Consider the following 14,466-nt stretch of genomic DNA (forward strand, 5'->3'; position numbering starts at 1 on the left):
CTTAACACTTTTTAACAGTCAAACTGAAACACTGGCGCTGAGCTCCAGGTCCAGCAGCCGCATTTGGACCGTCATCAGTGGGGATCGGCCAGCGTGGAAACATTGTTAGAAAGCTTTGCTGCCGACCTCAACCTGATCTGATCAGAGCTCCAGCCAGACGGAGAGGTTCACACCCGGTAGCAGCAGCACAGTTTCCCGTCTGGCCAATAGGAACGTGGCCCAGCCCATTACATTATTTTCACATGCGAGAGAAAAATCCTGAGACAAGAGCAAAGACTTATGATTTGAGAGCGAGAAGAAAAACGTTTTGAGAGAAACTTATTTTTTTGATAGAACTTTTTCATACTGATAGCAAAAAAAAAGATTTGCTTCACGTACGTTTCTGGGAAGTGCCGCACCACAGCGGGTGGATTATTAAGCATTGACTTGAATGCCCGCGATTGCTCACAGGGACGCAGTGCAAAGTGAACAATAGGGGTTAAGGCTCTGACACACCAACCCGACGGCCGACCGTTGGCAGAAAAGGCAGTCGGAACTCCCAGACTCGGAACTCCCTGAGTTGGTCTTGGAACACACCAAAGCGACGCCCACGTGAGCGTACGTTCTGCATGTGTGAAAGACGTAGTAATACGTCTTCATAACAGCAAGTGGCGCTAATCTGTATTGTCGAACAAAAAATCCAAACTGACAGCTGACTGGATGAACACGTCGTGTGGGTCCGGCTTCTCTGGAAATTCAAAGCCAGACTGTAATAGCAGTTCCTTCAGAATACAATCTCATATTTTACTAAAAAAGTTCACCGAAACGTGTTTCTGAAACCATTTTAAGCCAGAAATAGGCCAAGCAGTTGCTGAATCTGTATTCATTTCAGATTGACAAAGGAGTCCCCTACCTCGCCAGACTGTCCAACGGCCGATTATGGGGTTTGGTGTGTCAGGGCCTTTAGGGTACAATATTTCCTCTTTCCTGCACATGCATCATGCATGTGGCTTCTAAATTATTGTCTTGTACAGGTACCTACTTTACCGTGTTCCCCAGAATGTGCTGAAGGATATGCAAAAAAGTATAATCAAATCCAGAAATGCTGCTTCGATTGTGAGATCTGTCCAAATGGAACTTATGTCAACAGCACAGGTAAAGTATTATACAAGGACGAAAATGAGTAAAAGTAGTTTTGTCAATTATTTTGGCATTGATGGAAGCTATTTTCAGAATGTAAAGCTTTTTTATGAGGCTGTAACTGTTATTTTGTGTTGATTGGATTAGGCTTCCATATTCACTCTGAACAATGCATACAATAATGAAACAAGAGCAATATATTATTTAGATTATTACAATTACATCTAGGGTATATCACTGTAAACTGTAAAGCAAGTTTCACATGAAGTAAAAGCTAATTTTAGGAGAACATACAGTATCACAGATTAAATGTCTAACACTGCTCCCTAAAGAGTTTGATCTCTCTTCACCCACGGAGGATTTTTTCTAAAGTGAACCTTAACTTTATTGACTGTTCTTCTCTCATGTAAAACAGAAAATCCCGTAAGATGCATCAAGTGTAAGGACACAGAATGGTCAGCACCAGGAAGTACATCATGCAAGCAGCGGGTGGTGGAGTACATCCCATTCACAGACAGTGGGGCTATACTGATCATGGTCGGGGCCTCGGCCTTGGTGGGCCTCACATTAGCCATGTCTGTTCTCTTTGCTATCAACTACAACACACCTGTTGTCAGATCTGCTGGGGGACCAATGTGCTTCCTGATTTTAGGCTGCCTCAGCCTGTGTAGTCTTAGCGTGTTCTTTTACTTTGGTAAGCCAACAATTTCCTTTTGTATCTTAAGATTCATACCGTTTCTCTTGTTCTACACTGTTTGTCTAGCATGTTTTGTTGTGCGATCTTTTCAAATTGTTTGCATTTTCAAAATGGCCGCCAAGTTCCCCAAGCTCCACAGTTGGTGGATGAAATATCATGGACAATGGCTGGTCATCACTGCGGCATTTGTTACTCAGGCCCTCTTTCTTCTTATTGGGTATACTTATTTTCCCCCCAAGACCTATGATGACATTTCTTGGTACCCAGACAAAATAATACTTGGTTGTGATATTAATTTCAATGCATCTTCTGGTTCTGTGGGTTTACTAGTGTGTTTGTCCTCCCTTTGCTTTATTTTCTCCTACATGGGAAAAGATCTCCCAAAAAATTACAATGAGGCCAAAGCAATAACCTTCTGCCTGCTCCTGCTGATCCTCACCTGGATTGTGTTTGCCACTGTATACATACTGTACCGTGGCAAGTACATCCAAACAATTAACGCTCTGGCAGTGCTCTCCAGTCTCTATTCCTTTCTGTTGTGGTATTTCTTCCCAAAATGTTACATCATCATTTTCCAATCGTACAAAAACACACAGGATTACTTCAAAGGTCTCATTCAGAATTATACCAAAACAATCAGCCAGTAGCTGTTTAAGTTAGTAAGTAAATATGTGTTTTACTGTATAAAGAAGGACTGATCTGCTTCAGTCCTTCTGAGTACTTTTGTGGAAATGATCATAATTTGGCTTTTTAGAGACAATGGTAAAAAAGTACATATTAGTTTTAGTCTGTACGGTATGGTTTGCGTCTCTTAGTCTACCAAGAAAGAAGACTAAAAGTCCACAGCCATGCTTCTGGCTCTGTGTCCCTGTACAGTACTTATACTGTACAGTACAGCAGTGCTTTGAGCGTGATGCTAACATGCAATGACTCATGCTCGTGTTGAGTAGGTGACCATGGTCACCATCTCAGTTTATCCTGTTAGAATACTAACCTGTGCTAATTTGCACCAAACACAAACTTCATTGAGGCTGGAATGAATGTAAAATTGTCAGGGATCACCAAAGTAATAACAATTCTTTCTGAGGGGGAGATGGATGTCTAAACCAAGGCAATCTATCCAATGTTTAGTTTTTCACTCAAAACCACAAATGTCAAAGTCTTTATGATACATCCTCTGGGAACCATGAATGTCTGTCCAACATTTTCAGCTAATACATGAATGTATGTTGCGGATATTATTTCACTGGGTAAATGAAAACTGTGATATGTTGGTTGTCAGAGGATAACCAGATCCTTATGCAACACATGAATATTCATTCCACCTAACCAACATTGCCATCTTTAAAAACATGGTGTTAGCATGGCTAAAGATCTAAGCGGCTGTCTTGCCAGTCTCTTTTGCCATGCTTGCAGCATGCCAATCTGTTGGTAGGTCAGTCAGTCCAGAACTTTGCTCTAGGGTGGAATATGTCCACAATTATTGGATGGATTGTCATGAAATTTGCTAAAACTATTCATGGGCTCCCGAGGATAAACCCCCCTACTCTGCTGAGCTCCTAACTTTTCAAGTGAAGTGTCACCAGCATGCTAAATTATTCAAATTTTCTGTGTGACATATCTCACTAAAGTTGATGGAATGGGACAGTATATTGTACAGACATTCATGGTCCATAACAATGAATACTATTACTTGGTGATCCCACTATTGTCACCATGAGGTTAACATTTGAGGTTTTTAGTTAAATGTTAATAAACTATTGGACAGCTTTTCATTCAATTTGGTAAAGTAATCCTGGCTCCCTAGAAGATGAATATTAATGACTTGTTCATGTTTTGAGTAAAATGTCTCACCAACAATTACATGGATCGCCATAAAAACACTCATGTCCAATACAGGATGAATTGTAAAAACTCCCTTTTCATCTTGCCAGAGCTGGCTGCCATAAGAAATATAGGCAAGTGCCACCCGTTAAGCTTAGTTCTGCGGCTATCACCCATATAATATCAATTAGCCTATAATAATGACACTCACACCTATTGTATAAATGTGGAGTTGTTTTTCAGTTAAATACATTGAGCTAAAGGCAGCATAAATGTGAGCTTTGTATTATTAAAGTTTACTTTTCCCCATTTATATGTACATTTTATCTGCGTTATTTTTCATTATTTAAAGTTATATTATTGTTTCTCTGATACATTATATTGAGTACCAGCTTGAAATGTTGTATTTTAATGTTGTTGTTTTTTAAATAAAGGTGTTGTAAAAAGACTAAAAGAAAGGCTTGTTGTTTCAAACTAAAGATTACTCAGATTAAACTGCAAAACTAGACATTGTTGATAGATTTGGTTACTGTATTGCCTTATTGTAACCCAAAACCATTTTAGAAACATTTTAGGGCACTGTATTGGCTGATATTTGATCATTTGTGGGCAGGAAGTAGGCGCCATACTGTTTCCTGTTTTGCAAAAACGGAGTCTGAAAAATCTTAGACTAAACAGTAAACTAGGCAGCACTGATCAAAAATAAATGAAGATTCTGTTTCTGCATTGTCTATTTCTCATAGAAATTATTTCATGAATATATTTCAGCTTACTGAATATATGAATATATCCTTGCTCTGTTACCTTACAAGATCGTTTGTTACCAACCAGTCATTTTTCAGTTTTACACTACCAGATGACTTTTAATCAGATGGGACAGACCATTAGGTATAGTTTTCATATAATAAACAAAATTCTCTGCTCGTAACAGAAAAGGATTTAACAAGAAGGAATTGTTCGTTACTAAACTATAACCCATTGGTATCAAAGACATCACTTACAATAACAATACTTTCATCAACCCAATTTCTATCTTAAAGATTTTTTTCTAACAGTAATGTCACCATTATTCCATATGATGGTTTTGTGTGGGGGAAAGTTGTGTATGTGGCATAATTTCCAAGCTAGGAGGTCCTGTTGATAACATTTAGATAACTTTTTAGGCAAGTTGGTGATGTTAATAATACAAGCAAGGAGAAAACAAACACCACCCAGTTTCCTAAAAATATCTTTTGGAATAAAATACCAAATCAAATTTGGGGCTTTAAGACCCCACTTCATTTTACCTTAAATGTATTATTTTAATCAATAAAATGTAATGTTTTTTGTATTATATATATATTACATACACAAAAAACTATACAACACACTAAGCGACAGGGGAAATCCAAAACAACTTCCAAAAGTACTTCCACTTCCAAGCTTCTTTTTTTGCTCTTTCTGACAGCGTAATGCTGTCTTCCTTTAGTGGTCAGGATAAATGAATATTAATTGAAAGGGTTCCACAGACTATTTATAGGTTGTTGTTTTTGTGTTACCTGAGTGGGACAAGACACTCGCTATAGTATTTCAGAATATTTCAGACTATTTCTGTGCGTATAGGCACGTCCTACGTTTTGTTTGTACACCACTTTTGACACAAACCAGTTTTATTAATGAGGCCCCTGAACACAACAAATGTTGAGGATGAATCATTTTATCTCCTGCCACCTAAAAAAAAAGGCAAAAAACATAATGTTTCTATTTTTTAAGTTACATAGCGTAGTAAGTTGGGTAGGAATTTATCTTAAACATCATTACTAACATTGAGACTTATTACTGTATTAGTAGAGTTTACAGAATGAAGGGGATATTTCCCCAGTGATAAAACGTTTTTTGCACCATTGGTTTGCCGGTCCAGTCAATAAGATTGAGAGGATACGACAGAAAGTTCAAGTGTTTTTAAAACCCTAAAAGATTCAAAGTTTTGAGAAAACCTTTGGGGCTTGAGTTCCAGAAACCACTCACACGCTCCGCCCCTGCTGCAAAGTCAAACTTCATCTTAACATACAAGAAAATTAAATGTTACAGTACTCATCACATTGTTGATTAGAAAGCAAATCTCTTGCGAGCAAAGTGCAAACATTTCACAACAATGACTATTATTGAACCAAACCTATTGTGATGTAGTTTACCCACCTCACGCGGCTTCCATACAACTTTTTATTAATGGTTTTTACTAACCACGACATCACCCTATAATCTATCTCTCATGAGGGCCTATCCCAACCTACCAAGCAGAACAAGGAGTTCCTTCCTTTCATTAGCAGGTTTCCTTAAACAAACTCTGGTGGTCAGGCCATCTATTGTTGTCATCCACAAAATTATTGCAAATGATCTTCTTTCAAATGACCTGTGCGGTCAAAGCTTAAGTCATGCAAGGCTCAATTGTAGGAGGAAGTGGCATGTTGGCATGAACCAAAGACACCTGGTTGAATTCATTGATTCATTTGTGTGTATTTGCTTGTGACCTTATGTGATATCACAACCTCATCTGTACTTCATCTTTACTTTATGTCTTTCATACATCCATCTTCTCTGTTGACTTAGCTTTCCATTTAATATAAACACTTTTCATTAGACTTTTGATTCTTTATTTCTGACACGCATGAGTTATGCTCAACAGCAAAATATAGTTCTTTTAACAGCAAGCAGTTTAAAGCAGTTTTTGCCACTGAGAAAATTAAGTAGCCTATCAAGGAAAAACACTATTATTGTTTGCACAATAATCAAGGCCACATTTTACTGCATTAACTATTGACAGTTTGTGTTAAACCTCTCCTGACCTTCACATGGTTAGACAAAATTCCATGTCCTCTTGAAAACCTAAGTAGGTAAAGAGGAAAGTGGTTTTGCATAAGTTCACATACAGCTGATATTTGCCTGGTGTATGAATAGATAATCTTCTAGATAATCTTGATAACCTGGTTGTTTGGTTGTAACACAAATGTTACATTTAAAGGAGTTTTTAACCAGTAGTCAAATTATGGAGCAACGTTTTGTTTGCATTGTTGCATGCACATGTATGGTCTTGGTGTGCCTTGCGCAAAAGCGCCTTGCAGTACTAAGGAGGTGAAGGGGCACATCTCCAGCTACTAGTTTACACTCTGTACTTTGGCCCGTACGGGGGCTTGAACCAGCAACCCTCTGAATCCCAACCGAACTCCCTACGGACTGAGCTACTGTCACCCTCAACTTGGTCACAATCACCACCATTTTCCTCCAAGTGAGGAAATATTCTAAATTTGAAGAATATTGAAGCTCTGATCATTACTAAAGCGTGGATCATGCAAGAGACAATAAACAAATTAAATGGTCAAAGTTTTCACATTGACGTTTATGATGTGTTGATCAATTCACAACGTCAACTCGTGCATCAAGTAACATGCAAGAAAACATTCCACTATAAAAGTGGCCGGTAGCTGCTGGCGGTAGCCTTTAACTGGGGGTAGCCTTTAACTGGCACTGTAAATGAAATTATTTTTTCTCAGTCTGCAGCTAACTGATAACTAGTAAAAATGATAAGGCAGCAAAACATCTTTTCATTTAATAGTTATAGTTGACTAATGTGTGTAAATTTGTGGTTATATATCCTTTAAAACAAGCCACAATTTAACCGTGTATGTATGCACGCGCATCATAAAAGTGCTCCGGCACTTAAACAAATAGCACTACTCCCCTCTTCATAATATCACCATGTTCACCCCTGAAAAGCCACCCCAAACCTATGTTGATTACCTTGGGTATATTGCCTCTGTTTCCACGTTAACATTTTTGTATCAGACGTGAGTAATTAAAAATTGAGATGGACCTACGGAGGAAAAAAAATACCACATCTAAAAAGTCACAGGAGACAAAATCCCAGTCCCAGTACTGGCCACACTGTTATTAATATAAATAATAAAGTGATTAACTTGCAAGAAAAACTATTGTGAAGTACAGTGTACCCACCTTATTGTAACCCTTCTTATACTGTATATTTAAACTAGTGGTATCGATCATGTTTTCTGCCGCATCTGAGTCATTGTAAATTTTCCTATTTCAAATGACATGTGAAATGTGTGGTCCAATGGTCTATTATGCAGGGATGAGGTGTGTAAGAGGAGGTGGTCATTTACCATAAACCCAACTACTGGGTTGATTTAATGTTGTGTGTGTATTTGCTTGTGACTATTCTGTGTGATCTTACAAGCTCATCTGTACTTGTGAGATCATTCTTGTTGTATAACTTTCTTCTAAAGGGCCATATAATTTTGAGACTTTCACTGCAACAGCAATAGTTTTTGGTTAACAGCATTACGTTGTTTAAGAAGTTTTTAAAAATAACGTATCAAGGAAAACATTGCTGAACATTATGCATGCGAGGTCAAGAAACAGTTGCTTTTGAAAACTTGAATTTTCAAATTTGATACCATTAGTACATCACCGTCTGAATTTAGAAATAGGATACAAACCATTTTTTACAAACATTAATGTTGAGTTTGCTGTAGCTAATGGATTGGACAACACACATGATATGGAATATCAAGCCCCCACGTAACCTGTAATGATGTATGAAAGGGCCCGTCTGCGCACAAATACTCACCACAGGTCATCCCTCAGTTCTTACACTCTTTTTCTTAAGAGCGCCTCACCTTGCTGAGTTAGCTAACTACAACTGGTTAGCTTTGTGTGATTACTGATGATTGTACTTAAATAGAGAGCCTCAGAAAGCATGCAGTAGCGTAGTTGTTGCTACTTCTGTCACTAGCACTAAGCATTTTGCTGTTGTTGTAATAATATTACAATGTAAACAGGCAAGTTTGTTCATGTTTTTTTGCATCTGATTGAAAATCTCCACATGGCAAAGATTTTTAAACATGGACATATTTTACACGTTTATCTTTTTTTGTCACCCTCATATCTGTCACACTGAGTGAATTTAAATGTTTACCAGATGTATTCATGGTTAAGGAATTTAACTTTCTTGCTAGTAATGATTGTTCAACCCTTTGTGTATGAATCACAAGGACTTTGCAGCAGCAGTTTACATTATTTTTGCATGGTAATTTGTGTATTCTCTTCCAACCATTTATTGGTAGCATTTCATTGCCACGTGGATGAAAATGATCACTGTGGCTTAGCCATCACCAGAGTCTCAGAACTTATTAAATCCTGAGGCAAATTCCATAAGAATTCCTATCAGGTTGATAGCAACAACAATGAGACATCTGCTGTGTCTACTGGGAACATTTCTACATGCCTTGGCTCAATGCACTGTCCCAAACTCAGAGTTTCGGCTGGAAGGAGATTATTTGTTAGGTGGACTTTTTAATATTCATTATGTCAGTGTCCCTGTGTATCAAGACAGACCAGAAGCCATCGACTGCTCCAGGTGAGTCTTACAATAAATCTGATTGGATAGCTTCTGAAGTAAAAACTAGTGAAGAACGCCTGGTGTAACAGACATATTTTGTCTCCAGAGTTATCTGGAGATTTGCCACAAGCATTAGACCTGTAGGTATGTCCCTCTTATCTAGTTATTTGCAACTCAGTCAAAACTGTTGCACATAAGAGGTTCTGATGCCCCACTGAAACAAATTCTTTGTAAATTCCACAAAATCCCACAGTCTGTAAACTCCACTCTCCTGTTGTACTTTTTTGTTCACAGTCAAACCCTTCTTCTCCAAAATTATCGAATGTTTCAGTTGATGAGATTTTCTGTGGAGGAAATCAATAATTCTACCAACCTCCTGCCAAATGTATCTCTCGGCTATGAGATTTTTGATCACTGTTCAGATAGATACAATTTTCCAGATATTTTCAAACTTATCTCAGTCGAGGACTTGATCCAACCTTGGGATGAACCACACGATCAAAAAGCACAGACGTCCGATGTGTCCAAAGTGATGGCAGTGGTTGGTCCATTTACAAGCACTCAGTGCATGACTGTAGCCCCTCTGTTCATGGTAGATCTCATTCCTATGGTACGTTTGCCAAGTATTTTGTTTTTCAAAAATGGCAAAGTGATTATAAACAGATCTACTATATCAATATTTTGTTTTTATTGTAAAATGAGTTTTGACGTTACATTTGAAAACCTTTCACTGAAAAATAATGCAATTTTTCATAACTTTTTTTAACAGGTCAGTTATGGAGCTTCTAGTTCTGTCTTTTCAACGAAACAGAATTTTCCTTCTTTCCTACAAACAGTGCATTCCAATAAAGACATCATAGAAGTGATTGTTAGCATTGTGCAGAAGTTCAACTGGGGCTGGGTTGCTTTTCTTAACAGTGATGATGATTATGGCAAAGATGGACTGGAATTGTTCATAAAGAAGATTAAGGACACTGAGATCTGCCTTGCACACACCCAAGATCTCAACTACAACACAAATTACTCTGTATTATTCAAACAGATAGAGATACAGAGGATAAATGTCATTATTGTTTTGGCTCCAAGAATGACTGCTGAAGCTCTCATCAAGTCAGCAATACGACTAAATGTCACCAACAAAGTGTGGATAGCAGATGAGGGATGGTCCTTGGACAAGATGCTTTCCAAGAAACAAGAAATCAAAAATATTGGAACTGTACTTGGAGTGTCTCAGCCTGTAGTGCCAATACCTGGTTTCAGTAAATTCATCTATTCTTTCAAAAGCCAGACTCATTTTGAAAATGCAAGTGAGCAGGAGTTTTGTAATCAGGTTTGCAACTGCAGCAGCCTAAGGGCAGACGAAATCTTTAATGTGGATCCATCTTACTCTTTTCCTGTTTATTCTGCTGTATATGCCATCGCTCATGCCTTACATAATGCCTTGCAATGTGGATCTGGAAGATGTAATGACAATATTACAGTATACCCACACATGGTGAGTACACCAATAATCTGAGTATTTAGATTTTGCTCATGTAAATTTTTCATTGCTTTAACATAATGATAATACTCTTAGAATGTACCATATTACCATGCAGTCTGCCTTGTTACTGTATAAAATAGAGGTAGCAGATTTGTTTTAGATTTTTACCTTTAACTTTTGTTAAAAGGAAAAACAACTTCAATGCCATTGTGAACAGTGGTAGAATTTATTTAAGTACATTAACTCAAGTGCTATACTGAAGTACAATTTTGAGGTACTTCGGTATTTCCATTTTCAGCTACACTTCTTATATATTCTCATACTTCTACTCCACTACATATCAGAGGGAAATATCGTACTTTTTACTACACTACATTTATTTGACAGCTTTACTTACTTTTCAGATTTAGATTATTAATACAAAATATAATTTACTTATACATTAATATGTATTATAGTTGAAGATACCAAGCAGTATATAAAGTAATTAAAATGAGCTCCACCTTTACCAGCTATTTAAGTGATGAACACGTTATTGCATCAAACATTATAATCTAATATTATTATATGTATTATTCTTTATTCTGCATAATGAGTACTTTTATGTCTTTCTTGATGGTATTACTTTTATACTTTTACTTTAGTAAACTTTTGAATGCAGTACTTTACTTGTAATATTTGTACAATGCAGTATTATTACTTTTACTAAACTCAAAGATCTATAGTATTTCTTCCACCACTGATTGCAAACACATGGATCTAATGGGGATCTGAACGTTTTGTACCCACATCAGGTTCTGGCAGAATTGAAGAAATCAAACTTCACACTTTTAAATCAAAGAATTCAGTTTGATGACATTGGGGACCCAAAGTTTGGATCATATTCTATAGTTTTCTGGAACCAAAGTGGTGATGCAGAGGAAATTGGCTTTTATGATTTTTACCCATCGGTCCTTTCTTTCATCAACAGTACCAAAATTGAGTGGTACACAAAAGGAGAAGTAAGATGATTATTACTATCATTATTATTATTATTATTATTATTATTATTATTGTCATTGTTATTATATGTGCAGCATTTTATAGTATATCAACAGTTTATACAGTATATGATGATATAAATAATAATTTTGGTTGAGTGCCCAATGTGTTCAAAGTTATAGTTAATAGCCGAGACAGGCCTAAATCCCAAAATCAGAAACATCAAGAAACGGTGGTTGTTCGTGGTGTAATTTGCAAGGGCGTGTGCAAAGTTTCTGTTACTGTAAGATGGAGGTTACAAAACCTCCACTCTTAACAGTATTAATAAATATTATTTTTGCTTCACTTAATATGTTGCTAAAAAATGGTCTTGTGCAGGTGCCTACTTCAAAGTGTTCCCCAAATTGTCGTAGAGGATATGCAAAGAAGCTAAATGGAATCCACAAATGCTGCTTTGATTGTGAAATCTGTCCAAATGGAACTTATGTCAACAGCACAGGTAAAGAGGAAGAAAATTAGTAAAAGCAATGCTGGGATTGATTGGAGATGATGGATAATTTCATCTTTAAATGCATGTGAACCAGTTTCCTTTCATCATGCAATTTATTGCTGTCTTGTTAAAATTACCTGAAGTTAATACTATAAAAATAAAGGCAAGTTTTAATTGAACAAACAATAATCTTAAGAGAACCTTCAATATGAAAGATTAAACAAAAGGGTAACATTGCTTCCTCAGCTGTCTGGTATTTTTCCAAAAGTAAACCTTAACTTTATTGACTGTCCTTCTCTCATGTAAAACAGAGGATCCCTTCAACTGCATCAACTGTAAGGACACAGAATGGTCAGCACCAGGAAGTACATCATGCAAGCAGCGGGTGGTGGAGTACATCCCATTCACAGACAGTGGGGCTATACTGATCATGGTCGGGGCCTCGGCCTTGGTGGGCCTCACATTAGCCATGTCTGTTCTCTTTGCTATCAACTACAACACACCTGTTGTCAGATCTGCTGGGGGACCAATGTGCTTCCTGATTTTAGGCTGCCTCAGCCTGTGTAGTCTTAGCGTATTCTTTTACTTTGGTAAGCCAACAATTTCCTTTTGTATCTTAAGATTTTTACCATTTCTCTTGTTCTACACTGTTTGTCTAGCATGTTTTGTTGTGCGATCTTTTCAAATTGTTTGCATTTTCAAAATGGCCGCCAAGTTCCCCAAGCTCCACAGTTGGTGGATGAAATATCATGGACAATGGCTGGTCATCACTGTGGCATGTGTTACTCAGGCCCTCTTTCTTCTTATTGTCTATACTTTATTCCCCCCAAATCCCTATGATGACATTTCTTGGTACCCAGACAAAATTATACTTGGTTGTAATATTCATTTCAAATCATTCTTTGCTTCTGTGGTTTTACTTTTATCTTTGTCCTCCCTTTGCTTTATTTTCTCCTACATGGGAAAAGATCTCCCAAAAAATTACAATGAGGCCAAAGCAATAACCTTCTGCCTGCTCCTGCTGATCCTCACCTGGATTGTGTTTGCCACTGTATACATACTGTACCGTGGCAAGTACATCCAAACACTTAACGCTCTGGCAGTGCTCTCCAGTCTCTATTCCTTTCTGTTGTGGTATTTCCTTCCAAAATGCCACATCATCATTTTTCAACCCCAAAAAAACACACAGGAGTACTTCCAAGGTCTCATTCAGAATTATACCAGAACAATCAGCCAGTAGCAGCTTCCAGTATAGATGTGTCTCTACATGCAGAAAAATGGCCTCAGGCAGAATCAGGGTTGGACATGGGGTAAAAAGTCAGCCCAGGACTTTTGAGACCCTTACCAGTCCACCACAATCAGCCGGACACCAACCGTCCTTGCACTCCCCTTCGACACATGTACATACCAGCAGGGTTCAACATTAGCACTGGTAAATGATGCAAGTCAGCCAGCCAAGAAAAGTAAAATTTTAACATTCACTAGCCATTTGGTTGGTGGACAAAAAAAGTAACATTTTAATATTTACTAGTCATTTGGTTGGTGGACAAAAAAGTTAATTCTAAACCCGGCATACAAGCCCTTAATACTCTCACTTAGCTGACTGGTAAGTAAGATGTGATAATGGTATGATAATGTACTCACTGATTCAAAAAGGTTGCCTGGCTCCTGATGGCAAGATGGCTGAAGGTTGAGGTGAGAAGTTTGTAAATTAAACTAAAGTTGCATTTTGTACACAGTACGTAGCTTGTGTTACAGTGAAATGTGGATAAATCCGAGAGTTGTAGTATGTCTGCAACTGCCAGACAACATTAGCTTACTAATAGCTAACTTGTCCTATCTGGTAGACAAAGAGTGCTAAAATAATCATTTGACATGCTTAAATCTTGTGTTTTTAGCTAGTTTTTGGTACTTGGTGGAGTCATTTTTGCCGCCCTTGGGAGCAAAACCTAAATTGGCTCCCTCTCTAGGGTAGGCTGGAAGGTGGCCATAGTGGGATGTGATTGGCCAGTGTTCAGACAAGAGACAAACAAGTGGACCAATCATATGATCTCTCTCCTCTCTGTGGGCTTGTTGGTCAAAGACCAAGGATGCTAATTGCCAGTGTTCATATTAAAGACACGTAAGTGGGCCAGGGATGTGATCTTTCTTTTCTTAACGGCCGATCAAAAAAAATCAAAGTATTCGACCGGCGTGCAGCCTATTTAGCTCAAACAAATAGACCGGGCCATCACAATCAAGTATTTTGTAATAAACTCTTAGTTCTGTTAAACTCTTACAATAAAAACAAAGATATTCTATTCTATTAAATAAATAGGAATGAATATTTGTCAGATACAGATGTAGATGACAACAACGTGCTCTAAGCAATGTCACATGTTTTTTGGGCTACAACATTTTTTGTAACATACAGCAAACATCACCACTATCCCCGAGCTGCCTGTCCCCTGAACACACTGTGTAAAAAAAAAAAAAAA

At 37.6% G+C, this 14,466-nt stretch overlaps 2 protein-coding genes across 2 annotated transcripts in view; both read left to right on the forward strand.

Moving 5' to 3' along the window:
* LOC116693004 (taste receptor type 1 member 1) overlaps nucleotides 1-2,597 on the forward strand; it is a 21,266-nt gene extending 18,669 nt beyond the window's left edge. The window contains exons 5-6 of the mRNA XM_032521677.1: nucleotides 1,014-1,134; nucleotides 1,535-2,597. Of these exons, the coding sequence (XP_032377568.1) occupies nucleotides 1,014-1,134; nucleotides 1,535-2,463 (1,050 nt within the window). The 3' untranslated portion in view covers nucleotides 2,464-2,597. The remainder of the gene's footprint in view (nucleotides 1-1,013; nucleotides 1,135-1,534) is intronic.
* A 6,283-nt stretch (nucleotides 2,598-8,880) lies between these two features.
* On the forward strand, nucleotides 8,881-13,229 carry tas1r2.2 (taste receptor, type 1, member 2, tandem duplicate 2). The gene is made up of 6 exons (XM_032521590.1): nucleotides 8,881-9,053; nucleotides 9,330-9,645; nucleotides 9,805-10,530; nucleotides 11,313-11,519; nucleotides 11,878-11,998; nucleotides 12,301-13,229. The coding sequence occupies exons 1-6, from the start codon at nucleotides 8,881-8,883 to the stop codon at nucleotides 13,227-13,229; spliced, it is 2,472 nt and encodes an 823-aa protein (XP_032377481.1).
* The last annotated feature ends 1,237 nt before the right edge of the window (nucleotides 13,230-14,466 follow it).

Source organism: Etheostoma spectabile, chromosome 7, assembly GCF_008692095.1.
Source record: "Etheostoma spectabile isolate EspeVRDwgs_2016 chromosome 7, UIUC_Espe_1.0, whole genome shotgun sequence".
Lineage (NCBI taxonomy): Eukaryota > Metazoa > Chordata > Actinopteri > Perciformes > Percidae > Etheostoma > Etheostoma spectabile.

Bases quoted from the DNA above. Each gene is read 5' to 3' on its own strand.
- tas1r2.2 (XM_032521590.1), top strand. From the start codon at position 8,881: ATGAGACATCTGCTGTGTCTACTGGGAACATTTCTACATGCCTTGGCT. The intron at 11,520-11,877 runs GTAAGATGATTA...GGTCTTGTGCAG, and splicing joins AGTGGTACACAAAAGGAGAA to GTGCCTACTTCAAAGTGTTC. The intron at 11,999-12,300 runs GTAAAGAGGAAG...CATGTAAAACAG, and splicing joins AACTTATGTCAACAGCACAG to AGGATCCCTTCAACTGCATC.